Source organism: Caretta caretta, chromosome 16 (genome assembly GCF_965140235.1).
Source record: "Caretta caretta isolate rCarCar2 chromosome 16, rCarCar1.hap1, whole genome shotgun sequence".
NCBI classification, from domain to species: Eukaryota; Metazoa; Chordata; order Testudines; family Cheloniidae; genus Caretta; species Caretta caretta.
This window is the reverse complement of record NC_134221.1, coordinates 24697021-24724875: the sequence shown is the minus strand read 5'-3', so window position 1 is coordinate 24724875 and position 27855 is coordinate 24697021. Positions and strand designations below refer to the sequence as shown.

The 27855-nt window shown below is 44.4% G+C and overlaps 1 protein-coding gene across 6 annotated transcripts in view; it reads right to left on the bottom strand.

Moving 5' to 3' along the window:
• Positions 1–213: 213 nt before the first annotated feature.
• The window catches only part of PBX3 (PBX homeobox 3), a 160206-nt gene continuing 132564 nt past the window's right edge, over positions 214–27855 (bottom strand). For 5 of the 6 annotated variants that reach the window (XM_048823001.1, XM_048823000.2, XM_048823006.1 and 2 more), the window contains 6 exons: positions 22771–22961; positions 20083–20218; positions 7752–7917; positions 5769–5881; positions 4892–4981; positions 214–1745 (listed from right to left, as the gene is read on the bottom strand). In XM_048823001.1, coding sequence (XP_048678958.1) covers positions 1653–1745; positions 4892–4981; positions 5769–5881; positions 7752–7917; positions 20083–20218; positions 22771–22961 — 789 coding nt within the window. In that variant the 3' untranslated portion in view covers positions 214–1652. The remainder of the gene's footprint in view (positions 1746–4891; positions 4982–5768; positions 5882–7751; positions 7918–20082; positions 20219–22770; positions 22962–27855) is intronic. The other variant, XM_048823004.2, reaches the window with a different exon arrangement.

Below are 27855 nucleotides of genomic sequence, written 5' to 3'. Positions count from 1 at the left end.
AATCTTGGTTATGAAATCTTTGACTAAAGAGATGTGGATATCTATCAGGATGTACTATGCCTAGAATTTCAACTATCCTTCAGGCAAGAGTGCGCCACTAGCTATTTGTATTTAAGAAATGCTGAACTTCTGCTTTATGAACACTCCTCCGTAAGTCTCTGACTTTATCTTTGATGGCTGACTCAAACTGAGCAGGAAGAAATTACATCAACATTTGATCATGAAAGCAAAAAGTTTATTCATGTTGAAACTACATATAACTACCACGAGGAAGACTTTTCAATCCAGGGTGTAATCCAGTTAGAAAGTAACACGAAACGTTTTAATACATTAGAATCACTGCCACAAATTATTTTCATGACTCAATCAGTTTCAGAATCGCATACAATACAAAAGAGAGAAAGAAAGGGCCCCCTGTTATACAGGGCGAAATATACAGTACTGAATACTGAAATCTGTATGCATTACAATTAGTTGTTGTTTTTTGCGTGGATTAGTAACAAGATGAAGAACATTCAAAATGTTTCTCAGTATTTACAACAGTTTCACTGTTTGTGTTAAACCTCAGACCCAATGTTTCCACTTCAGCTTTTTTAAAAGTTGCAAATGCAACCCTGATTTTTTTAAAAGATGACAATGTACATTACATTTCATGAGGGGAAACAAAGGGTTAATTACAAGATGCAAAAAGATAAGAAAGAGACAAACTACAGCGTGAGCATTGTTCAGAGGTAGTAAGTGAGCACTCTAAGCTACAGAACATGTTGAAATTCTATTGGTTTGTATGAGTTCGCATGAGGTAATAAAGCTGTGTTTTGATTGGTGAGATGTATAAATACTCTTTTGCTACACTATATACAACACTCCATATAATGGTGCCTTCCTTGTTTTTGTTGTTGTTACCAAGAGGACGTAACAAGTCTTGGCAAATCCGTGTGCAGCACCTCGCTCGTACTGTAAAACCCCAGATCTTGGCTTCCACAAAAATAAGCAGCAAGTATCTTCATCTCTTAGAACAATTTATGTCCATTATTGAAATACAGAGAGTAGATGCTGGTGCTCCCAGTTTCCAATCTAATTTATAAAACAATAGATCACAACAAAAATGTGACGAATAAGAATTCTTAAACACAACCATTGTTAACTGAAATAACTGAACAGCTCTTTTTATTCCAGCTCTATAAGAGATATGAAAAGATTAAACACAATCAAAGTTTGTAATTCATTTAGGCTTTCCATGGAAATATGCAAGAAGTTAAATTTAGGTGGGGTGTTTCTTTGTGTCTGCTCTTGTTATTGAGGTTAAGCATATACTGAACTTTTACCCTTAAGGCCAAGTAATTGGCAACTGTTAGACCATCATTGTTAAAACAGCTGATAATAAATTATGATAAAATAGTTACAGGGCTATAAACAATGCTAAATCTTGGCCTAATTGGATAAAGTGCTTTTTAACATTGTGTGTTTTAAGTATAAATACAAATGATTATGATACCTTTAAAAAACAGATTTACCAAGTTTTCTAATAAGACAAGGTTTTACAGTAAAGCTGTAGGTGGTTGGCTACAAAAAAAATTCCTTTCTTTTTCTCCTGTTACTCTGAATGCGCTAATCAAGGCATCTCAGCTCAGGGAAAAAGTGTTGCTAGGAGATTAGTTAGAGGTATCAGAGTGCACACTTCCCGGCCCTTCTGTAGGGGAAGTCACAGAAGATGGAGTAGTTGCGTCCTGCCAGCCTCCATTAGCCTGAAAAGGGAAAAACAATTCAATTGATACAATTATGCATATTCATTACATCACACCATAGACAATAATAGCCTGGTGAAGCTGATGCTTAGGCAATGATGCACTAGGAAGGCCTGTTTCTTAAACTCCCTTTAGCTACAGGATTTGGGAAAGCAAAGAAACAGAAATGCACACAACAAGAGATATTAAACAATACACCCTGTAGAGGAAAGGAGATACTTTAAGCAAAGAGCAAGTTAGGATTTAGCAGCCTTTTGTCGAGGTGATGTGGTAAGGGTGATAGGATTTCTGTAAAAATCATTCACGCTTTAATGAAGGACATCAGAAAAGATTTCCCTGATAGCTGAAAACTAAAGCTTCTCCCCCATTTTAGGCCTGAAAAAACTGTAGCTGCTCAGGAAATGGATGTTTCAACCTGGTTGATCGTCATTTCAGTTCCAAAAATTCCCAATTCCTTTTCATGCCTGTCAGAGCCGTTTACTACCCAAGGTCTACTAGGGTAAATTCAGGCCTGAATTTCCTTCCAAATATGATCTCCCAGAGTAAAAATATACAAACAGGAGGGGGAAACGCTCTCTCCAGATCCATTTTCCAATTATCTATAAACGTAGCCCCTTTTTCGGATGTTGCTCCATGTCTCCACATGCCCCTGACCCTCAGCGCATTAGACCTGCATCAGCAATAACAGAACTCAGGAACAAATTTGCCTTATGTCTTGGCCTATAGAGGCAATTGCTGAAATCAATGTCTGATCAAATTTCTGCTGTGGCAGACAGCTTGTCGCTACATATTTTGATGTCAGTCAAGAAGAGGGAGGCGCAGGCCTCGTGAGTGGGGGAATGCTGAGTGGAAGTGACGGGGCAGCCCGGCTTGGCACAGCAAGAGTGAGCCAGGCAGCCTCTCAGTGCTCGCGGCACAGAGTAGCCTTTGCAGGAATTCTTCCCCAAACAAAGTGCCATCAAGGAAGGAAAGGTTAACGTATGCTAATTTATTGATGACGTGGTTCCTTACCAGAACAATCAGCCAGCACTCTTCAGTCACTTAGCTAGAACCTATGGCTTTAGCCAGTCAAATAATATATGCTCTGAAATTTTGACACACAAAAAAGCAGTCGAGGTTGATGAATTTCGTTCTCTTTGCCTGCCCAGGTAATGTGAAATCTGCAGGTTATTCACCCCGTTTCTAATAACCAGTCCTTGAGAATTCCCTACCATTCACCGTATTGATGGATTTTACATGTAAAGCTCTTCCATCATCCACAAAAAAAGAAAATGCTTTATGGTTTAAATGAGGACAGAGAGAACAATAAATAATTATCCCCTATGCCGATGAACAACAACAAAGAGAGACCCTCTCGTAATGACAAACTCAAGGGTTGGGGTGTCTTTGTAAACAATATGGACATACTAATTTGCCATCGCCTTTGAGCTCAAACTGAACGCATCGTTTAAAATACTTCAACAGCTCAGCTACGGATCCTGAATGTGCAACATGTTGTTCTGAATGCAGAGGTACCAGAGCTGCCTTATTTTTTTAAAGATATGAAAATCTACTTAGAGAAAGAAAAACTCTTGTGCAGATACGAGTCTAAAGATATTGCAGCTGAAGTAAACATCACTCCTCTTTTATCCAAATTTATAAACAACAAATGTACAATATTGTTACTCAGCTTGGCAGCTGGAGAAGAGGTTGTCAGCAGGCATTTTTTTTTTCAAATAAATTAATCCTTACTCTGGTGGTTTGAGATTATGCACTGTATTATACAACAGCGCCTTATCAGGCCTCATCAGCGAAGATGGAATTCATGTCTGTAAAATGCTGCAGGCAATCACAGTTTCATATTTTATCATGTTGATAAGGATATCGCAAATTCTCTGAAGCATTTCAAAACACTTAAATGAAAAAGGAGAAATGCAACTAAAAGGCTTTTTATATGGTTTGTTGTGGGTTATTATGAGTTATTTATAAACCCAAAAAGAAAAATTTGACATTTCAAATGTAAAAGATTTGAGTATTTAATGGTATTTTTTCCCTTTACAATTGAACGTCTTCAATCACATTTTAAATCATTAATATTTACTCTTACAGCAAGTGGAAACCCTAAAAAGGGGGGAACTCTCCAATTCTCACCCTAGCTGCAGTATTTCACATTTTGTTTCTCCATTTCCTCAAAATCTATTCTTTTCTGCAGGCTCTCTGATATCACTCACCAGCCCATAGGCTCATCTACAGTTATTCCCAACAATGGGTAGTGTTCACTGAGCAGGTGAGCATGGGATGGGGAGAGATGCTGTCTTCCAAGAAAATTAGCCCACTCTGGTATTTTAACGTCTTTGAGGGTGACGGAAAATGCCAGCCTCCTCTTTAGATCGTTTTTTAAAAATTCATTTAAAAAATCTAAACAAACAAATACAAACGAAGCCAGGGTGAACGAAGCATGTTGGAAATGCGAAGATGAAATGATCCAGCGCAGCCTCCACTGAGACGGGGAGGTTCCTCTTGAGGTTGTCTTTATCGAGGCATCTATCTCGATGGGCTATGAGCTGGCTGCATTTTTTTTTACAAGCACAGTGTGCCTATCACAGGGTCCTATCCAGAGAGGTGCTGAGCACCCTCAGCTCCCACTGATTTCAGTGGGAATTTAGGGCACTCAGCACCTCCCAGGATCAGGTCCATAGCCTCTAGATTTACCATCATCTGCTCGCTACTTTCTAGTACAAAGGCCAAATATGTTTCTGGATCCCCCAAAGACTGGGGGGGAGGGGGATAGCACCCTTGAAATGGCTGTAAGTCTATTAAAGCAATGTGCTGAGATCTGATGGCAGGCAGTAACAAATTACAGATCATGGCCTTCTCGAGTCTCCGGGGGAGAGGGCACCTTCTCCAAGCATGAAAATAGGCAGAGAAGTCACATACATTTAACTTGTATCTCAGCTACAAAATACAAAATTGCAAACTGCCTATGCTCCTCAGAATCTTCCCTCATCTCACTGAGACAAGTGGCTATACAAAGGGCAGTTTTGTCCCAACCCCAAATATGCATATAAAAACGCTATTGCAAGAATTATTAATGCGCGTATTCATGACTGCATTTACCTGACCCTGTGCCTATGGCTCTCCGAACTATTGTTCCCAAGGGTACTCACATTTAAATTATGTGGGCTGTACAGTGACCCTCCTCCCAAGGCATCACTGTATCCTCCCGTCTGACTGATAACATGACGCAGGGTATCCACCTTTAAGTAAGAGGAAACAAAATTCATCATTCCACACCCATTAAAACATCATCACTTACAACAGGCAATATTTTGAATGATGTGCGCCAAAAGGGTTTAGCATCTTCTACAAAAGACAAATTTATCCATCAAGAATGACTGGCAGAATTTCAACAAATCCTTGCATGTTAAAACCCAGACATCTTTGTTTCTCACACCAGCCAAACAATAACCTCCTCATAGCAATGCATCCGGTAAGTCCATCTTAAGTGCCTGCAGCAAACTGGTGTATATATCTATACATATGTATGTGTCTGCACATATGTAAGTATATGTATAGACATATATACTGTGAATAAAATATGGAGTTAGCTCTGTCTGAATGGATTGGAACCGCACTTGAGAATGAACCATTCTTTAATAGCTCAGTTAGATATGTTCTGACATTTTTTTTAAAAAAAAAGGCCTTTATCCCAAAAATGAAACAAAGACATGTTTAAAAACAAATAAAAGGCAAATTGGTAGAATTTACAGGATCTGTGAAAGTCAGATGCACCCAGTCCCACTCCATGAGCTCAAGCCAGAGCCGAATGCATTCACAAAGCTTAAAGTTTCAATCAGAAAAAAATCACTCTCTTTCCTTTATTTGTTATATTCAATGCTAGGATAATAATAGGCCACATTTAGGAATATGCAGCCTCAATTCTGCAGTGAGGCACAGAACATTTACTAGAGCCAGAGTAAGGTGGAATTTTTAGCCCAAACCCTACCCTGCTAGAAAGGCCCTAGTTTGGGGCATTTCTCCTACCTGTGATTGCACATTGGCTCCGACTTGGGACCCCTGGTAAGAATCCCCATTCAGACTCTGCATGTTCATGAACATGTCCCCAGAATTTGGGAGGTTAAAAGAACCAGAAGAACCTGGAAAGGAAAGAGTTAAGTAGCTGAATAACAGAGAGCTATAAATATATAACCCCAAAGCCCTCAAGGCAGGGGAAGATGAAGAAGAAAAGGAAACAAGAAGGAAAGGTAGTGCATAACAGAGAATAAGTTTCATGACCCAAAACAAAGGCAAATTACCAATGACACAGAGCTAGACTGTGAGCCACATGGCTAAAGATACTGGTTGGCAGCCAGTGCACCTGTGAGAAGCACTTTGGATGGAGATTCCTAGGCACAAACCGAATCAAACAGCAAGATCAGGGCCTTTTCTTACACTTTGTGCCCATGAGCTTCTTTTTAAACACCACTGCTACCATCACATTAACTGTCATGGTAGACAACTGCCCTGGGAGCTACCGAAAAGCAGCACAACCCGTAGTCTAGCTCTCCGTGTGGAAGAGCAACTTACTGTACAGTCGGGTGTATTTAAAATGGAGTGCTTTTCTCTGCTGGAATTCTTTACCATTAGGTGCTACTGCTAAATTCTCTGAGAAAAAAAAACTTATTCTGAGTGTGTTTAATGTCTCCTTGGGAAGAAAATGGCTGGTAATTGCCTATTAAGTTGATTTTTTTTGCCATCAAAGAAAGAAACTTCTTTTTCCCCCCACTTACTCACTTTGTTTCCACAGAGGATTTTTCCATAGTAAGTTTTTAAAACATTCTCTACCATTAAGTTACAGCAAAACTTTAGCTGCAAATAAGCATCAGAGACATCACTACTCTGGTGGAGACCTTTGCCTTCTGGCCCCCAACAGAGCTCCTTCCCCTTACAGACTCCTAGCTCAGTGCTTATCTCTACAACAGTGGTTCTCAGCCAGGGGTATGTGTACCTCTGGGGGCACACAGAGGTCGTCTAGGGGATACATCCACTCATCTAGAGATTTGCCTAGTTTTACAACAGGCTACATAAAAAGCACTAGCGAAGTCAGTTCAAACTAAAATTTCATACAGACAATGACTTGTTTATACTGCTCTGTATACTATACAATGAAATGTAAGTTCAATATTTATATTCTTATTTATTTTATAATTATATGGTAAAAATGAGAAAGTCAGCAATTTTTCAGTAACAGTGCAGCTGTGACACTTTTGTATTTTAATGTCTGATTTTGTAAGCAAGTAGTTTTTAGGTGAGCTGAAACTTGGGGGGTACACAGGACAAATCAGAGCCCTGAAAGGGGTACCGTAGTGTGGAGAGGTTGAGAGCCACTGCTCTGCAATATGCAGACAACACATTAGTAAGAAATTTCTAAAAGACTGTAAATGAACAGGTGATAATGGAACCCTAAAACACACAAATACCTCAGATATATGTTTTATATACAATATTAATTCATTTCAAGCAGCCCAACATTTAAAGTCCAATTAGTGTGAAGCAGAATGTAAATAATCCCCTCTACACCATTTCATTCGTAACTCAACATTTCAAGCCTTCAACACTGTATTGAACAGCCATGAAGTTCTGCCTGGCTTCTTCTTTAATTGGGGGAGAAAACACTGTTGGAACAGTACAGGAAAAGGAAATTGCCGAAAGGCTGACCCTGGCAGTGACACGTTCATTTTGTGGATTAAGACTGGGGTTCTCAGAAGTGCTCAGCATTAGCTGGACTCCATTCTCACTGAAGTCAACTTGCCTTTTACCATTGAAGTTAATGAGATGGTTAAACCAACACCCAACATTTCTTAGAAATCCCACTCTACATTCTTAAATGATGCCATGGCTAAGTCTGGCTGAGGAATACTGCAACATTCTGAACCAAACCAAATTCACTGCAAATCCTTCCCACTTGGCTTTTCAGGGTGCTTTCATTTACTGGGCTGGGTGAATGAAAAAGCTCCTGGTACGTACCAGAGTTTGGTGTGGTGGGGGAGTTTGTCTGGTTATTCTGGACAGCTGCTGCCACGGCGTGTGCTGCAGTCACAGCTGTTTTTGCAGCATAAAGATTGGCTTCTTCCTGAAACTTCCCTATATTCTTCTTGTACCTGATTCTCTTATTGCCAAACCAGTTGGATACCTGTTGGTTGGGAGGAGAAAAAGGGGAAAATAGTCAAGCCTCTGATAGCGTTCAGCAGGAAGAGATGTGATCGCTTCCAAATGTCAAGTTTGGGTCCATCAAATACACAATTCCCAGCCTTCAGTCGAATATCCACTGGGTACTTAGACTAACTAAGCAATAATCAAGGATCAGTTGAATATTATTATAGATATGAGCATGACATGGTTCAGTTTGTCTCTTGGCAAAACTAATACACAAGGGGTTACTCTTATGACAACATGCATCTTGGAGTTTGCTGTGCAGTTAGCATGATTTTGCCCACTGTTAACAACAAGGCATTTGTCAAGCAAATGAACACTAGACCCCAAAAGCCACTGAAGGGAAGTAAAGGTAACATTTGATTAAGTGAAAGACAGAGAGAGCTGCAAACGAGTGCAATTGTTCTTTATTTTTGGGCTGGAACAACCTTGGCAGCCCTACAGCTAGAATCATGTTTGGTCTGCTGAAAATGAAAGGAACAATATAAATCAATAATGGATGAAAAGTTACTTTTGTCATCTCCCTTTGAAGATACTGCATGGATGCCAAGATGGCTGATAAGGCTCTAACTATTAACCCATGCAAAGGTCATGGCTGGAGCAACTTAAACAAAGCCACTGAGAAATCATACAAACTTTTCTAATTTCAGCCCTTAGAATAAAGTTCTTAATTAATAATCACAGTTCATTACATATGTGGCATACAGTGCCATCAAGAAAATGCCTTGTTCCATGAACAAAGCTATTTGTACTGTATTCATGCCAAGACACTCTGCAATATAATTCTAAAAAGAAACGGGTCCCTAACAATGCAAATCTGACATTTACAAGATCACATGGCAGTAGCTGACGTGAACACTGCCATGTTCACTTAAAACATTCAACTTCTGGACTTCGCCCCCTTATACTCTCTGCATGTCCTTTGTTTAGTTATGAAAAGATTATTGCAACTTCGTAGTCACAGATAAACAACAGTTATCGCTGTCTGATGATTTTAAAACATATTCAAAAACTAAATTTCTCAGATGATCATTACTTTATGACACTAATGCCTAGAGGTCTGGAACAAAATCAGGGCCCCATTGTCCTGCACTTCGTACAAACACAAAGTAAGAGACAGCCCCCACCCCAAGAGCTTATGCTCCAAACAGACAAGACAGGCAAAGGGTGGGAGCAAGGGAGTATATTATTACTATTGCCCCCATTGTACAGATGGGGAATTGAGGCACAGAGAAATTTTATCTCAAGGTTACCCTGGCAGTCTGTGGTCTTGTGGTTAAGGTAGCAAACTAGGTCTCAAGGGACCCTAATTCAATTTCCTGCTTGCCAAACTCCCTCCCTTCCCTTGGATGGAAAGCCAGACTAGCAATAGCATGTGGAAATTTCACTCCTGGTCTTTGTCCACATCCAAGCCCCATCAGTAGTGGCTGCAAGTCTGGCTGCTGTTTGGAGGCCTTTGCACAACTGAAAGATACTCAAATTCCAACCCGCTGAATTCACGGTCACTGGCACTCCCATAAAGGAAGCTATTCCCTAGCCAGCGAATAAGAGTTTTTCTCCTTTTCAGAAAACAACAGTTACCAATCAACAGAGATCTACCAATTTTCCATTTTCGGACAAGGCTGAGTCTGTTTTAGAAGAAGGTCTTTTCAGAGCAAACCCTGTAAGGACAGACATGGACTTACATGACAACACAGGGCTTAGGGGTTCACGAAGGCTTGTTTGGTGGACTCTGCTGTGTCCCTAGATGCATGCCTTCTCCTGCCTGCCTTTCCATGAATCATATGGGCTGCAGTCGGGTCTGTTTTTTATTTCCATTTGCTTGCTAGGGGCCCACTGTCTAGCAGAGTCCAACACCCACTGAAATCATTTTGAGTCTTTTAACTGACATCAATGGATCTTGGAGCAGTGCCTTAAACTTCTAACTCCTGTTTCCAAGATGCCAGATATGGAGTCATGACCATCAGCTGATGCTGTGCTTGGTTTTGTTTGTTTGTTTATTTTTAAATGACCATGTGGAACATCCCTTGACACAGAGGAAATAATACCCTTCTGTACAGACACAGGAACCCTGCACAGCTCCTTCCCTCTCATAAAAAGGAACAGAAATTACCAGGAATTGTACTTCTGCCGGGCACACTGTATGATATGGATACAAGTGACTACAGCTGTTGAATGCTATTCAATTTAAAATGACAACACATGTAACAAGCAGAACACAGCTGTATTGTATAGCTTGATAAGGCAACCTGGTTATACGGAGGAGATTAAAAAAATGCCAAAATTATATACCATACAGCAGGAATTTAAGATAATTAATGAAAAGCCCCCAGCTTTAAATGTAATAAGGAAAGTGTGCCTTATACTTTCTTTTCCCTGGACAATACTCCATTGTATTCTATATATTGCACTTAATATTACCTTGTCAGTCAGGGAAGCAATAATACATTAATGAAACCCAGCAAATAATTATTGTAGACAATCAGATTAGAGCTTTATTAACGGTTTCATAATTGAGGAATCTCTGTACATCAACGGTATTGTCCGAGGATGTGTAAGAACCCTCTGTTTATGCACACCTCTGGACCAATCAAACAACAGCCATCACTAATAAAGGTTTATTTAATTCTCACAGTAAAATTTTAATATCACCAGCAGCCTGGGGAAGCCTCAGCGAGTGGATTTGCTTGACATCAGATCGTTTCCATTCTGCTAGTCCCAATACTTCTTAATCTTTAATATCAAGGCAATTAAAATTAATGGCCACTCATCCAAAGCCACTGTGGGCAGTGTTTCCTTGACATCAATTGTTTGATGGGATTACCTAGAGGTTAAACTAACAAGCAAGGTTTAATTGGAAGCAATGAAAGGAGCAGCGATCATACGTTATGTTTAACCTGCATACCACATCTAAACGAATATCTAAAAAATGTTAAACTATTTCTCAAATTAAAATCTGCGCTCAACACTTGGGTTAGGGCTTCACCGGTCACCCCAGGAAAAGTCTGTTTCTAACACTCAGATCAGAATTCATGTATATCTCTCACCAACCCCACCCAGGGATTGTTTTAGAAAATCCTTCATCAAATAGATGTGCAGCTGAGCTGTAATGGAGTCAGGCGCCTGCAGTCTAGAGACGCTAATAAACCAGTCTGGCCACACATGGACAAACAGACATGTGGACAGAACAATGGGGGAGGGGTCAAGGGGGGTGAGCCTGCAGAGCAAGTGAATAACATGGCCCTGCTCCCACTGTCCTCCAGCTGCTGGGATTTCATCGTTTCCAGGCACCGGAATCAGTCAGGCCCTTGGTGGTGGCGTATGCCGCACAGGCTCTGAGGGCAGTACAGGCCACGGCTCTCTCTTAGCTAGGCTTTCAGCTGGCTTCATGGTGCTCGTGTTTGTCTGGGTCAGCTGTGTTAATCCCAGGGCTCACTTGCGGGCTTGAGCTCCTGCAGCTCCCACTGGAATCAGGGTTTGACTCTTCTCCCTCCAGCTCAGTGACTATCTGCCTCCCACCCCATGGGAAAGTGCATGGCCACAGAGGCTTCACCCGTGCTTGGGGTCCCTCCTGGCTGCAGCTTTTCCCAGCGCAGCTGGGCTGCTTTCCGGCTCCCGCTGGGGCAGGGTCTGGATTTAGGAGAGGTTGGAAAATGCTGATCTGCAGCTGAAACCTTGGGGGCTGGTGGTAGGAGCAGCAGAGGCTGGGGATCCCTGGAAAGCAGAACTCCAGCACTGACCAAGAGAGAGCCCCCAATGGCAGCATCAGCTGTTCACATCACGCTGCATAAAGTCGGGCCTGGCAGCAAGCCGGGGAAATCACAGCAAGCTGGGGCTGCAGACACACCCCAGCATGGGCTCTGCTGTGACTCCACCTGGGTAGCCCCACACCAGGCTCTCACTGGAACTGCGGTGGTCAGGGGGTGAGGGGAGGCCTCTTTCAGAACAAGGGGTGTTGGCGTTAACACCCATGCAGCAGTTCACACCTCTCAGAGCTATAGTTTCAGGCAGTCTTCAGACTCAGGCAGACGTCTCTGCATCGGTTACGCTTGGTTTGTGTTTTCGAGCTTTTCTTTACAAACATGGTGGCTAGAGCCGCACTTCATTTCGTTACATGACATCTGAGATTCTGACGTAATCACTTGACTCCTGGAGCTGGGGCCCTACTCGTGGGCATCGAATGGCTATGCCTTAATACGGCCCTGACCGTCGTCTCATGCTCTCTGTCTCAGCCTATTTGGAGGAGGGGGAGGCACTTTCAAAGTGCCTGCTACAGGAAACATCATTCAAAGATTGCTTGAAAGGCCTGACAGCGACTCACGGACAAACATGTCAGTGGATATTGGGAACAGAGAGAAGTTTGAACACTTTGGATCTGTGCTGTGGTATCCGGGTTTTACTGACCCAGGGAGGAGAATCCCATGACATGTATGAAATTGTTTCCAGTGAATGAATAAAGGTTTTCCTATCCAGTGAGACCATTAAAAATTCCCATTCACTGCTCCACATAACACAAATGGCTTCCTTGTCTCCCTGCGCTCAGAACAGTGGATACTCCAATGCCACGTGGGGGTGTCTGTCCATACAGCTGGGCACCCAGTGCTGGAGGTCCCCGTGATGCGGGGAGATCAGTAAAAATTTCAGCTTAAGATGAGAGAACCTTTCGTCTGAGCAGGTGGGTGCATGACGTACTCCACAGCTTAGCCTGAAATCAGGAGTTTCCATACTGCAACCCTCTGTGCTCTTCTGGAAGGGGGTATATTTTAGACTTCGTTTATGATGCTGCTAAGACGTTCCTGGTCACCAGAATTACTCTCTTCACCCTCGTTTAATGACCACCTCAGAGCAGTGGGCACGCACAGGAACAGGGGCTCCTTGCAGCGAGCTCACCGTGAAGGTCAGCAGGGATCTATGCCATTCGAAGCACTGTGCCTCGCCCCTGCTATGAGCAGCAGTAACTGCTACACGGCAGCATGAGGGCCTCAGTTACCAGCTCAAGTCTTGGCAGGACGGGCCCTGGGACCGGCCCAGGTGCAGGCAACATTTGATGGTACAGGGTAGAGATCAGGAGAGTTGCGAAAGCAGGGCTAGCCCGTAGAAAGCCACCTCTGATCACAGGCTGGTCAACACTGTCCACTGTTCCCCCTCCACAGGGGACAGTGTGTGTGTGTGTTGTGGGGGCTCAGACCTGCCCTCCCCTCCATGCCTGGTGAAGTTGTGCGGCTGGCCAGATTGCGCACCAGACTAGGAGTCAGGAGACCTGCATTCTAAGTTTTGCCTGTGCCACCGGCCTTCTGTGTGACCATGTGCAGGTCACTTCCCCGCTCTGTGCCTCAGTTTCACCATCTCAAAAACAGAGATAATGGCGCTGGACTCTTCTGAAATCTGCAGATGCAGGGCTAGATGATATTATTAGAGAATGAAGCAATCACAAAGAAACACCAAGCTCCGAAGCAGAGGATGCACTTCTCAAATGGAGAGCTCTCGAGCACTTGGCTGAGGGCCAGCAGAGAAGTGGTACAAACAAAAAACAAATGTTCTCAGGCGGGGGTGCCCTGGTGGCTAGTGAAGCAGCAGGTTGGGAACCCCAGCACCTCCTGGCTCTCCAGACTTTGCAATTTCCCAAACTGTTACAAGTTGTCTCAAACGTAAGCTGCTTAGCAGCACATTTGTCATTAAAACAAACTCTCTTCACATAAAAAAAAATGAACATCTTTCTCCTCCTGATCACGGAAGGCCAATTAATTAATTGGGCTTAATTGTATATTACATTTCAAACAATACTGTTGCACTTATTTATCATGTTAATTACAATGTTAAATAGAAAAGACAATAAATTATTACTTAAATCATCAAGATGCATAACTGCAGGGTTTGGTGTGGCGTGGGCCTGCCTTGCTTCCCTGCACATGCTATTTCCACAGGACAGGTCAGCGTTTGTTCTGTGAAAGAAGCAGCTGACAGTGAAGTGTCATTATTGAAATTAGTAAACTGAACATTTATGCATCACAAAGCACAAAATATTTTCCATTGTTTCCACATGCTTATTGGCCGTGCACACTTCATGGACTGTGCCTAATTAAATGTAACGGATTATGAAATTTTGAAATAATACGTGGAGTATTTATGGTGCATGTTGCATGGTTAATAGTTTCATATTTCTACCTCTAGAAACTATTTTTTCATATTCACCTTTTTTATTTACATTTATTTGCATCCAATTTGAAGGCAGGGATAAGAGCCCATAAATCTCTGGCTCTTAATTTTAATGTATTTGCAAAAAATAAAATAAAATAAAAATCTTTTTAAACAGAATGCAGAAGCTGGCTTTCAATTCCTTTGTATTTACATTGATTCAGGTTTTATTTTAAATATACATTCTTATCAAGCACATTTTTCTTTTCTTTGAAGCAGTAAAAAATTTTACTACCATAATCCGCTGACCAGCTTTCACCAACGACTGAGCCCTAAGAATGTCTGATCGACTGACTGGCGTTCATGACACCTGAAAGAGGCTCATCTGCAGCCAGAGTAGGTAAAGAACAGATGATAGTTTATCTCCCCCAAACACATGCTGATCAGATAGTTCTAAATTATAGCGGACGATATTCTCTGCTAAGGACACTTTTTTCTAAATTACCTTTCCTGTGCTCTTGAACTATGAACACCTAATACAATTTCATTTTTGTATTTATGTATTTCTTGAAAAACTTGCTCTACATATTATTTTATATATTGATATCAAACCTGAAACCATTTATCTCCCATCTGCACCTAAATGTATCTGGGAGCCTAATCCACTGTCTTTGCAGCTCAGGGAAGCTCCACCAGCCGCACGATTTACAGTGAGCGGCGCAAGCCGGGGAGGTACTTGCTGAAAGGGGCAGTGTCGAACTTTGAATTAAATGTTTAAGTGAGAAAATGTTCCTTCCTCTCCTGGACCCTGGAGCCCGCCCACGGCATTCCCAAGGAAGAGTTGTCAGTGGGGGAGGTTACAAGCAGTGGCTGAACCTGGTTGGGTAAAATCAAAGCTGACTTCTAACATGTATTTTTCATTTCCGCCCTCTCTGCACTTCCTGGGCATAGGCAGTACTGGGAGTGGAAGTACTGGTCTCTTGGTACCCCTCTAATGATGAGAATCAGGGGTGCAAAGCCCTGTGACATTTCCAGCTTGTCTGCAGATTCAGGAGGTATGGATTAGCATCCAAACCAAACTTCTGACTCTCATGAGATTCACTCTCCCATTACTTGAAAATAGCTCCTCTCTCAGCTGCTGGAAAAAACCAAGGGACTCTTCCTGCAATGTGGCATTAGGCTTTTCATTTAAGGGGACACAGATTCCTGGTCAAGGGAAGACCTCTGGTCCCCACAGACCTGCGATCTTTATGTTTATCTCAACCCAATCTCCAGTTATTTCAACTCCCCTCTTCCCATAAAATGGTCCGGAGGCCTCTCAGACCCATTCAGTCACTTCCTTTGATGCCATTGCTTATCCCGTGGGTGTGCTACTCCTTCCAGTTTGCTAAATGGATTGCCAAGTTTATCCTGGATTTCTGGATGCATCCTCTGGCTTTTGCTGCCTTCCACGAGAGCAACGTCTCCCTCTCTACTTCACCTGTTCATATCCCAGTGAAAATAAACCCAACCTGGGCAGACTTTCAACACTGATTAAACCTGCTGCCCCGTCTGTGGCCCTATGCTGCACCCTGCTTATGGCAATAATATCTGCCAACAGAACTATTCCCCCAAGTGGAGGGCTCAGTCAGGTGAGGTCCAGCCAGATCTTGTGCTCCCAATCATAGTCATTTCCTCCGCCGATGCAGATCCGTATCTCATTGGCCATTGTTACTACAGCCACTCCCTGTGCAGACGCTTCAGGGATGTTCTCTCACCTCTGTTCAGTGTCCTGAATGACGGGTCCTTGGAGTTGTGTTCTCTCTATTTGGGTTTATTCTCTGCAGGCCACTCAGTAAACTCCATTTTCCACATCTGAGCTAAATCATCCCCTCCAAAAAAATCCCATTCCCAGAAGCTGCTTGTCTCTTTGACCACAACTGCCATCACTGAAACACAGAGACTCTAGGTCTCCATTCCCACACACCTTCCTGCCAGGCTGGGAGCCGCCACTTTAGAACCCCACATGGAAAGATCCTGCTGATTCTACGGAACTGGAGGCTTAGCTACAATGGTGGCTTCCATGCTTTTTAATGACATCTTCTGCATCTCTGTTTTCGTTTCATCCTAAGGCTTTGATCTCTTGCATCTGATCTAATCTGACCCATCCATAACTTCACAGAAGAGAGGTCCCATAGTATACGATCCAGTGTATCATGAACATTCCTCCAGTTAGAAAAACTACCATTTAGACAACGTATTATGAACCATTTTAGTGTATTTCTAATCCCAGTGTTAACCCTTTCCTTGCTGCTCTAGCTCCCAAACCAAAACCCACTGTAGGAACCTAGTCAATTGACTTCAGTGAGCTTTGGATCAGGCCCGGAGTGAATTATCTTTCATATGCAATCCTACCAAATGCCTTTGAAAATCTAAGGATAAAACATCCACTGCATCTTCCTTTTTACCCTGACATTAGATCTGCAAAGAGCTCAGGAACATTAGACACACACACACAATCCCAGTATTGTAAGTTTTCAAATGAAAAACTTTCACTGTTGGGAGCATTTTCCTCCCCATTTATGCTAAACTCAGCAGGCTCTCACTGCTGCCCGGGGCCCCAATCCTGAAACTACCGAAGGCAACGGCAAAGTTCCCATGGACTTCAGAGCAGTTCTAGCCAGCTGCCCTTATGTTGTTAGACCTGAACATTTCAACTCTCAAAACTCAGCTCTATTACAGCAGCGTTACAGAAGACGCCAAATGGGCCAAGGCACAAGCTATGCTCAAATCCAGCCAGGCTTCCTAATGGGTTAGCGGTGCCGCTGATGGCCGCTACTATAAAACGTCCAGTAGACAGACCTAGCTTCATGTTCTAGGCTACCGTTGCCACCGCACTTGGGGGGCTACGTATCTGTTTTTATATTTTATTTTGCATTGGATTATGTTAAATCTTATCAAAAGCCCTTTCCCAATTAAAAACAAGAAAAAGAAAAGCAATCAAATCTGTTAACACAGAACCAGTCAGTTAAAGTCTTCCCAAGCAGAGCTCCTCATTTCCTTTCGGCTTGGGACAAGAGCATTATCTAGACCTAGCTCTTCAGCTGTCGCAGGGGTGTCCAGTCTTTTCAAATCCATTGCCCTTGTTCCGGGCACATTAACTCCTCCTCCGCCACAAGCAGTTCTCCAGCCTTGCCCGGACATAACATAGCTCTTAAACAAATCTGCCACTCTCTGCACCCCGATGTCTTTCCCTATCTTTATTCTGCCAGTGGAGCTGAAGAAACCCTGATGGTTAGCAGAAATAGTCTCTGAAACTTGACAATCAATAGCTGGCGCTCCTCTGACTACCCATTTCGCTGGCTTCTGCTTACATTAATAGATTTTTAAAACTGACGCTTACTTACAAAGTCTTATTAGTTTCTATCAATGGCAGTAGCCTACGCTGCCTTCGGAGCCTGAGAAGGCCTGAGACTAGTTGCAAACTTTCGGACTCCAAACCAAGTGGAGTCCAAACTCCACGTGCCCTGCAGCATTTACTTTGTCCAGTGGAGCCAAGACAACAGGCTCCAGTGGAGATCTGCAAAGTGGTGCTAAGATCAGCAATTCGCCTTTGTGCATTTTGATGCTAGGTAATAATGGAGGGGCAAATCCCAGTCCTGTGCTATGCCCGAGTGAATGGGTTTGGTGTTGGGCGTCCCACACAGTCCTGCTCCATGCATGTCTCTTGCCATCACAAAGCAGAACCTTGCTGGTTTAGAAGCATGCAGGGCCCTCAGCAGCTGTGCAGCTTCAGAGAACAAGGACAGGGAAACGAGAACCTGAAGAGTCTTTCTACAGTTTTCCTTAATTTAGAAAGTTTTCAGAGCAAAATGGGGACACAGACAAAGGCTAGTTCTGACTCATCTTTGCTAATCAGAAATGGAGGGGTGAGAAGTTTGTTGCATCCCTACACTAGTAGCTGTACCTGGTCCTAAGCACCAACATTTACTGCCCAGATAAACGTGCACATTCTAAAGAGACAATGTGCAGTTGGGCTGGGGGAAGGGGAATCAAGAAACAGAGGGATTTAGAACCTGATTCCCTTTGGCGCTATTTATGATGTAATGTGGTTTTCTGAGTCTTGGATTTCTTCTGGTGTACCCAAAGTCAACTAAGAATTACTACACATTATAGAGTTGGGTGTCTTTTTTTAGACTAGGTTCCTACTTAAATCTACCATAAAGCACCTGAAAATGCCACAGTTTTACTGGAGACTTGTAAACTAAATTTCAAATCGTGTCTTAATTATAAAGCTAAAGGTTGATCCAGAGGTTATGTCACTAATAATGCCAATTCTGGAGCCTGCAATCATTAATACTTAACACATTAACCTCAGGCATTGCTCCTTTAAATTTATAATGACTTGAAATATTGATAAGCAAAGCTGATTGGAACTAGAGGGAGTTGGCATCTCAGCCTTCAGTAGTAAGAGACAGACTTGCTGTAAAATTTAGAAACTATTGTTACACTTACTTTCCTGAGAGCCAAGTCCCAACCTTTCCCAAAATACAGGGGCCAGCCTTGCTGAGAGAAGATTCTGGCACTCTACCAAATGTACATGCCATAAAAAAATGCAAAGTATTACTTTTCTTTTTAAAATGGCTGGTGCAGTAAAGAATAAATGAAAGCTCTGTGTAACAGTGTGTCCATGACTGGAAAGTTATTGCAGGAGAACAGTCTCAAGCGGTTAGACACAGTCTGGCTCATATAGGAAGCAAAGTCCTGGCACAGCAGAGGTGTTTGTTTCTGAGGCAGGAGACACTGTTTCTGGTGCACTATTTTATTGCAGTGACGTTGCTGATAGACCAACTGACTGAAAGAAGGGAATTGTTTTGCCTAAAACACTTTGGTGCAATGCAGCAATAATTGTCACTGTACTGTGATTGAAAAATTGTATTCTGATTGAGTTAGAGAAGAGACTCCTTAAAGGCTTCAACTAATCAGAGAAAATCTGATCCATAAAAATAATTATATATTTGTCAATAAACTGGCCCTTCACTGAATTAACGTTAAGTTTTAATGAATGTATAGCTGAGAATGAGAGATGAACCATCTAAGGATCTAACTGGCACGCACAGATTGTATATAATGTAATGCTGAATAGCTGGTTACATGTATTCACTGTATTTATTCATTTTACTGCATCCTAAAGGAAGCCAGGCCCTTCATAGGCCCAAAAGAAAGTCATGAGCCCTGCCCCAGAGAGCTTGCAATCACATTTCCCCATCTATCTGCCACCTTTTTCCATGTATGTTTCAGAGACATTAATTTTTATGTTCACAAAGGAGGACACTGGGCAAGGGCTACTGGATTGCCCTGGAGAATTTTCGAATGCATCTTCCACTGTAGCTGAGACAAGAGAGAAAAGGCACAGACTGGCGAGTGGGTGGGCAGATACCCAGAAGAGCCAGGCCCTGCATGGATAGAGAGTCACCTGCCTTTTCCCACTAATTCCCACATCCCCATAGCCAGGACTCTTGCGCATCAGCAAAGCAACAGTATCCATCTAGATAGACCTACACATTAGAGCCAGCAGACACTGACCAGAGCCAGGGGTGCTCTGAACTCGCTACTTCCTGAACCTATGCAAATGTTACCCCTTACCCTCTGTGAAACATGTCTGCTTTCAAAGGAAAGGAGCAGTACCCTATGGAAGGTGTATCTGGTCAAAACCATGAGTGATCACTGGGGTAGACATGTCTACTTAAACAATGAGGAGTCCAGTGGCACCTTAAAGACTAACGGATTTATTTGGCATCTGAAGAAGTGGATTTTTTGCTCACAAAAGCTTATGCCCAAATAAATCAGTTAGTCTTTAAGGTGCCACCGGACTCCTTGTTGTTTTTGTGGATACAGACTAACACGGCTACCCCTCTGATACATGTCTACTTAGTGTCGTATTCTCAAATCTTAAGAGGGCTCAGCCCTGCCAGGCAAGGGATGGCGCTGGCAGGTCATGGCAATGCTGACGACATGAGCCTTGTCTTACCTGTGATACTGTGATGCTGCATTTCTTTGCCAGCTCCTCTTTGGCTTCTTCACTGGGGTAGGGATTACTGAGGTGGGAGTAAAAATACTCGTTCAAGATTTCTGTGGCTTGTTTACTGAAGTTACGTCTTTTCCGTCTGAAATAAGGAAAGAAACCCATTGCTGGTACAGATGTTAACAGAAGTCCACAAGAGGCTCTGTTCAGGATAAAACCTCCTTTACTTCCTACCTACATTCCAGTCTGTAGGCAACACACTTATCACTCAGCTGAGCACCGTATCTCACTGGCATCTTACAATCCACACACTGGCCCTGCCTCTTGCCCCACTCACATCAAGGGGAGTTTTGCCATTGACTTCCATGGCATCATGATCTGACCCAAGTTATTCTCGGCACCCATGCGCAAAAGTTTATAATCACTGCGGTTACATGTCGATTCTCAGACATTAACTATACTTAAAATGACCAAGGAAGGCATTCAGCCTTTGCTCAGTATCATGTCACTACGCTGTCTCTGTTTGCAGTACTTCATCCTTAGCTGGGCATGCCTTGTTTGGGGCACTCCAATACCATGGCAATGAGTGCAGTGGGGAAAAAATAATAAAACAAAAATCAAAACCTGGCTAGAGACAGACAGATGGGCAGTGCCGAGCCTGCTGGGCAGCACCAGTCTCACATGCAGGAACTAACCTGCTTCTCCAGGAAGTTACAGATCTGAAATTGGATGCTATTGGCCTGTAATTAACTGCTCTTCACTCACCATTTAACCACAAGAACATTAGGGCCCCCCCATGGGCACGCTGTGAGGAGCAAGGTTCAAAGGGGGCACGGAAGTGCGTGGCTGGTGCCTCTACGCCCCACGGCGCACCATCCAGCAGAGCTCCCTGGCTGGCTTCTGGTGCTCCCTGGCTGGCTTCTGGTGCTCCCCGGGGGGGGGGGGGCAGGGGGGCGAGGTGAGCAGGCAGGGGAGCAGTACATTGGACTGGCCTTTTCCCCCTCCATTAGAAGCCCTGTGCTCCCTTCCCAGTGTACGGGTCGAGCTGTGGAACAGAGGAATCCAACCCCCACCATTTGCACGGCTTCAGGCTTTTCCTTCCACCCAGTGCAATGTTTTTTCTCAGCACACTTTTTGGAAAGGACCTATTGAACATTTTCTTCAAAGTACCGTTCCCCTGAGAGCTGCTTGCAGTCTGAACGCCAGTGCCTCGGGCCAGTATGCAGCTCAGTCCCATCTGCGCGGCTCTGTTACTCCCTCCAGCAGGCCCTGGCACAGGCAGACTCTCCCCAGAGCTGTGTTTATCTCATTACTGGGTTTCCGCTCATTTGGCCTTGTTTACCTTCCTTCCTTGTAAAGAAATCACTTTCAAATGTGCATCTGCAAGCTTTACCTGGCTCCAGACATTTCCCCAACTGTTTGTAATTACCCTAATTTGCCACACCTGCCAGTGACCTTCTCATTAGTGAAATTATTTCATTCTTGTTTAGCTCCTAACAGCTTTCAGGTGTAAGGTGCAACGTACTAGCTACAGGGAGGCATTGCTAGGATTCTGCTCAGTACTTTGGGCTCCGAGGGTTTTGCTCAGTTTCCTCTTATATACCATACATCTCAGGGAACCTAATTGCCATAGGTTCCTGTAATCTGCATTAGTGCAGCTCTCCAGGAAGGAATGACACCTGTGGTCACTAATGCAGCTTGCTCTGTGGTTCAAAAGAAATCTAATTGTTTCCATAAACCTCTTGTAATTTCAGACTGTCTGTTTCTGCTGTTGCACCATCGTGTGGAGAAAGCTGGCACTCAAGATCAGCAGGCATTGCATTGCTCAGCTCCTCTGTCCATCCTCACCCTCTCTCAAGTACCCACTGTCCTCCTGCACCCAGATGTTGTTCCCTGAAGTACTTGGGATGTCTCCATGGAGAGACAAGCAGATGCACCGTCCTACCCCTTGCACATGCTGGGAGTCATCAAGCTCTCCCTTGGATTTCCTCACTGTTACTGAGCAAAGAAAGAGTTCCCCAGGCCTGGGAAAGACCCAGAGAGCTTTAGAAGTGCCCTGTCTGCTGGGAGCAGTGCTGTGCTCCGGAGACCCCACCAGACTGCTACACGCTGGTTCTGACTAACTTTGCTGGTGGAAATTCAGAGCCTGAGTCTGTCATCCTTTCACGTAGTAAAGTCCAAAGGACACCCCAGTGGGAGCAAGGTCAGCAGAATCCGGCCCTCTGTAAACATCATCAACCAGGCACCTCTAGTCAATAAGGACACAGACCCTAACCCGGGCTCGGCCTTAGCCTGTGTGCAGAGGTTGTGAGATCATTAACTCCTCAGTTACCAAATTTCAATATTTTGCAAGACACGTTTCTAAAAAAAACACCCACGCTGCGCCATGACTACCTTCCCCTGGAACTGTTCAGATATCTGCCAGGATGCCCGTCACAGCCCTTACCTGGGTCCTGTACAGCTCTGCAATGTGTTCTGGCAGATGAACTGAAATGAAGTATTTAACCCTTACCTAAACATGTTAAGCTTTCTGCAGGGAACCTCCCCTTCCCAAAGCAGCCAAGGAGTGGATGAACAGCACTGAGTGGCCTCCCCAGGGCATGGCCCGGGGTGACTCAACACACATCTGGGAGCACGTCAGCCAACACTGCCCGAATGAAATGAAAGCAGCAGCAAAACTATCCTCTCACATACCTGGCGTCAAGGAACCTTGATCTCAGAATCATTACTGCTTCACAAGTGCTTTGTTTGAGCTGCATCTGGATGGAGCTGAATTTTCGATGGATGATGCCCACCATCCTTTCGATCTCCTTGGGAGAAATGGGACGTGTCCGACTCTGTTCTCGGAGAAGGTTCATCACGTGTGTGGTGAATTCGTTACATGCCTGTGAAGGACAGAGCAGCTCAGAGATGGTTTTGTGCTGTCACACAGGAACATAACCACTGACCTCACTGCTGCGTGAAGCCACCGAGCATTTCCTGTGTCGGGGGCCTGCTACACCCCACCCGGTGCTCTGCACTGCGGGCTATGCGGTGGCAAGGAATTGTGAGGAGCCTGCAGTAGCTACTCTCATCCACCTCACAATGGGAGGCAATGCAAGCAGGAAAAGAGGCCAGGCAGCCACAGAATGACCTCTCCTAATTTCAGAAACCCAGATACTATGCCACTCCCACCCCCCTCTCTCCACCCATGTGCTCTTAACCATCTATTTCCCTCAGTGTTCTCGGGTTCATCCGGCAGAGACCTCCAGGGTCCTGCACTAGAGCCTGGCCCGTCGTTCCCTTGTCAGGGAGCAGAGCCGTCCTCTGAACAGCAATAATACAATGGATGCATATTTGTGAATGAACGTTTGAGTCTCTTTTCTTTTTACAGTGCCGGGGGGTAAACAAGCTATGACTATGCTATGGCTCTTTTTACATTTAAAGAGAAATCAATCTTAAAGACAGGGTCCATGTATTTTTCTAGGAGGGGCAGAAGGGCCCTGAAGTAGAAGGGAGTGCTCAGGTTATAGCATATAAATAGCAACAGGCATGAGGATAATAGCTGGGACTCCATTGTTGCAGAGCAGAGTTAATAACTTAAATGTGGGGGAGGACCCCCCCACCCCCATATCTTTGAAGCCCGCCTGATACCAGGACTTCCCTTTTAGGAATGCACTTCTCACACAGCAAGTAATTGTTTAACCAGCTGTGGCAGATTATGATATTTAAATCTCTTTGATTTTACCTAGAGCAAACCTTTTAAAAGGCATAATTTCACAGAGGCCATATGCCATACATCTGCAGGGCTCTCTGGGCCCTGGCCTCCACAGTATGGCCTGAACTACTGATGAGAGAAGGTGCTGGAAGTTTTGCATTAGCATTCCCTTCTGCCTCCACAGATTAAGTAGGGAGGAGGATAGTGCAAACTAAACTTCTTGGACTGCCTCATCCAGAGACTTTTCCTGAGCTGGATGTTGCTATGAACAAGCAGTGGTGTGCTGGCATGCTGGCTGCTCCGTAAGCAGAGGCTGGGGGCTGTCACAAACTATGCTGATTTATCTGTCTTTCCTCTTGTTCAAAAACAAAACCCAGCACTGTTCTCTGCTTGAGGGAACGAAGTTACAACTACAGAACTAATCTCTTCCTAGGGAACCAGAGTGGAACTCTAGCACATTCCATTGTCAAACCCGTCATTGTCCTAACCTGGCCGTAGAAAAACAGGGACCCAGGACTGTGCCAGTTGAGAGCTTCATTTTTTAGGCATGCAAAAAATAAAGGGATGTCTGCTCCTGTGAAAGACTTCACACCAAGGAGGAGGTCTCAGAGGCTTTAGGCACCTTTGCAGGTGTGCATTTTGATTATACAAGCAAGGCAGATGTAGAAAAGCAAAGCTGAGCTGGAATCACTGCCAAATATGGCCAAAGGATTTCACTCTCTTGTACCCAACATACCGGGCTATGACTATGACACTCAGCACTCACTAAATCAGCCACAGGAAACTGCAGAAGTCTTGCTCAGGCTATCCATGTAACTCCCACTGGAGTCCTAGCTTCGCTTTTATTTGAAAGCTGGGGTTAAGAATCACTTTATGGTTTGTTTCGCATCTAGATTTTCAATGACTAATCTGAATTTCAGGAGCCCACGCAAGGGAAAGAGTTAAAAGTGAAAAGTTTATGCATCTAAAAACTCATAATTTCCTATAACATTTGCTGAATGTCTCACAACTTATGAAGTGAAGCCATCTATGAATGCAAATGCTGATTAGCAATTTGGCAATAGCCCAACATTTGCAGAATTCACAGAGCTTTTCTTTAAACCAGTAGTTCATACATGATTAATTAGAACATCTCATTTATGTAGTGTGCACTTTAGCTCATTACTCTAAGTAAAATTCGTTAAGTATTTACATTTAGATAATTAAAATCTGGGTACACCCTTAAGAAAGATGCATACACTTCAGGCAAAGTGATTTTTTTTCTTTACACTACTGAAAGTAAATTACAGGCTAATTTACATCCTCGCTGCACGGCTTTCGAGGCAGCAGTGTGACAAGACTCAGCTCCTTGCCTTGAAGGGGCGCAGGACTCACTCAGTGCACAGTGCAGTGACAGCTCTTGGGCCGGGCTGAATCTCCCTGACGATGGCTTGGCAGCACCGTTCCTGAGTCAGGGTCACATTCCCTCTCCGTCCAAGTGTGGAGCTCCATTGGCACGGCTGGAGCAAGGGAAGGGGAGCCAGTTATCAGGGAGCTGCATTTTCATTCCCAGCTCCCAGGCTCTAGTGAGGCTTCCTCGGTTTGGGGTTTTATATTTGAGCAAATCTGAGCTTCGTTTTTCATTTGCACATTTTTCCTTCCCTTTGGTTTATTTTTATGGCCTGAAACAATGAAATAGCAGGGTCCACAGTGGTTTGCCAGCTCCCTTCCTCTGGCCACCGGGGCCAGACCTGTACCTCGGCTGGGAGTGGCAATGGATCCTCCTGCTGCCGGGGAGAAGGGGACTGGGAAGTGCTCCTCTCCTCTCTCTGGGTCACTGGCAGTTGTTCCCCTTGTGAACTGGGCTGGAGACATCCCAGGGGAATGAAATATTTCCACTCATCAGGGCTGGAGGGAAGATGGACAAGGACATGTTTCCTCCCGCTGCACAGGCCAGGCCGCGAGCCTCCTCTCTCCATTGGGGCAGGACAGGGAGACAGTAGCAGCGGATTCCCTGCCTGCCGGCAAGGCTGCCAAGCACATCTGGTCTGATTCTAGTGGAGGAGTTGATCCTGAAACCCCTGTTTAACCACACACACAAAGTATCGCTGGTGGCCAAACCTGGCAAGCCAGGGCTCCGCCCACAAGCAGGTGGCACAATCGAATAGGGGACACGTTGCTTTGGCAGCTTTGATATTTCCAGCCTGAAACAAACCGCAGACCCCAGTTCTCACTGTTCTCAGTCCTTCTCCTCCAGCTGTGGCATGAGTCCCTGCTATATGCTGACATGGCACATGGTCACTACCTGGGAATACAGGCATGTGCCTGGCCCTGCTTAGGTCTATTGGTTTTGCTAATGAAAATTAAGGCTTCTTGGAAACTGGACTGGAAATTTAGTTCTGCGCCAGGCGACGCGGGCTCATATTTTGTAAACTTGGGCACCTGCACATGTCTGACCCAGGTGTGGTGTTCACTTCCTGCCAGCATCACCCTGGGCAGAACTGATCATGCAAAGCCACTAAGTCCTGATCCTAACAGTCCCACCATAAAACCCACTTCTAAGGGCCCAATCCTGCAAACATTTAGAGCTGGATCCCAGGGAATCTTTACAACTGACATCCCTGGCCTCTGGATTTGAGCCCTTACTGCCACATGTAGCATCTCCAGCAATGAGCAGACTCAGCCTTCACTGGCGCTCCTCAGGGGAATGAGCATCCACCTCTGGGTGAGAGTCTGGAAGGGTCGGTTCTGCCTTTGCATTTCACCGGTTGGTTCCCCAGCAGGAGTAACAGTACAGATGTTTCAGAAAAAACATTTTTACCCGTCTGTTATTCAAGATGCTTTCGTTCATCGGGTAAATCACACATGTCGATAAGTAACGTATGTACCGAAATGCAGCATCTCTTTTCCTGAGACAAGGGGGGGGCTCTGGTTTCCCTGAAAAATACTTGGCACTGAGACAATGTCATGGGCACAACACTCGCCACCTAATTGCATCATTATTCACAGGATTTGGGGTGTTTTTTCCAAAGCCTTGTATCAACGGAAATGGTTGCAGTGAAAATATTTACAGGCATTTTTCCCCCATGAAAATACTTCTGCCCCACAATGGTGTTAAGCTGCCCTCCAGAAGGGTCAGATAATTCACCCTCTTCACCACATCTGGACATCTCAGAATGAGGCTGCTAAGGGGCGGCAGGCAGTGAGATCAGAACACACACAAACGTTCTGTTTAAAAGCTGCAGTGAACGTCCTGCTTTCAGGAGACGAGACCCGTCCCGTGCTGGGGAAGGGCTCGCTGCTTTGGAGCTACAGGGAGGGCCTGATTCCAATTTCCCTGTCACTAGCGCGCACCAATTAACCGCTGGGGAGTTACTCCAGCATCCCAGGATGGAAATAAGATCAGACGAATGTGCCACATGGTGTTGTTCTCTCACATTTAGCTACAACATCCAAGCTACTTGAGCGCCTTCTTGCTACTATTTTTCAGGCCTCTTGGTGCCCTGGACATTACTAATAAGGTCAGGTTGTAAGGGCTGTCCTCGTTAACCTGCTCAGAAACCCTACAGAAGCAGAGAATGCATCAGCATGCCTTAATGCTTAACCAAGAGTTCTTGGATGTGCGCAAGGACAAGAGAGAGACCGGCTTAGTTCAGCAGCTGGACAGCCATTCCCCAAACAATATTCTGCACCCAGGCAAGTTCTCACCACACTCAGTGGCACTTGTCTGGAGCCCAGGCTTCACCCTGATTTGGGGTGAATTCAGAAGACATCTGTGATCTCGGAAAGCAGGTTCCCAGCTGCTCGGGGAGGCTTGGGACCCTTACAATACTTTTGCCTACAGCAAAAATGTATTTCAGTGTAATTATAGAAGATAGCTTTCAATATGTCATCTCTATTATAGTGGCTGTAAATTATGGAGAGAATTGCCTGCATTCAGCCACTTCTCCTGCCACAAGGCAAGCAGGGGCTGCTCCTGGCGTGACACACTTTCCTTTTTTTTTTTTTCTTTCTTCTTTTTAAAGTGCATTCCCCTAACTGGCAACAAATGTCAGAATCAAACTCTGCACCCAGGAGCAGAGACCAAGGTGCCGGTTGTGCAG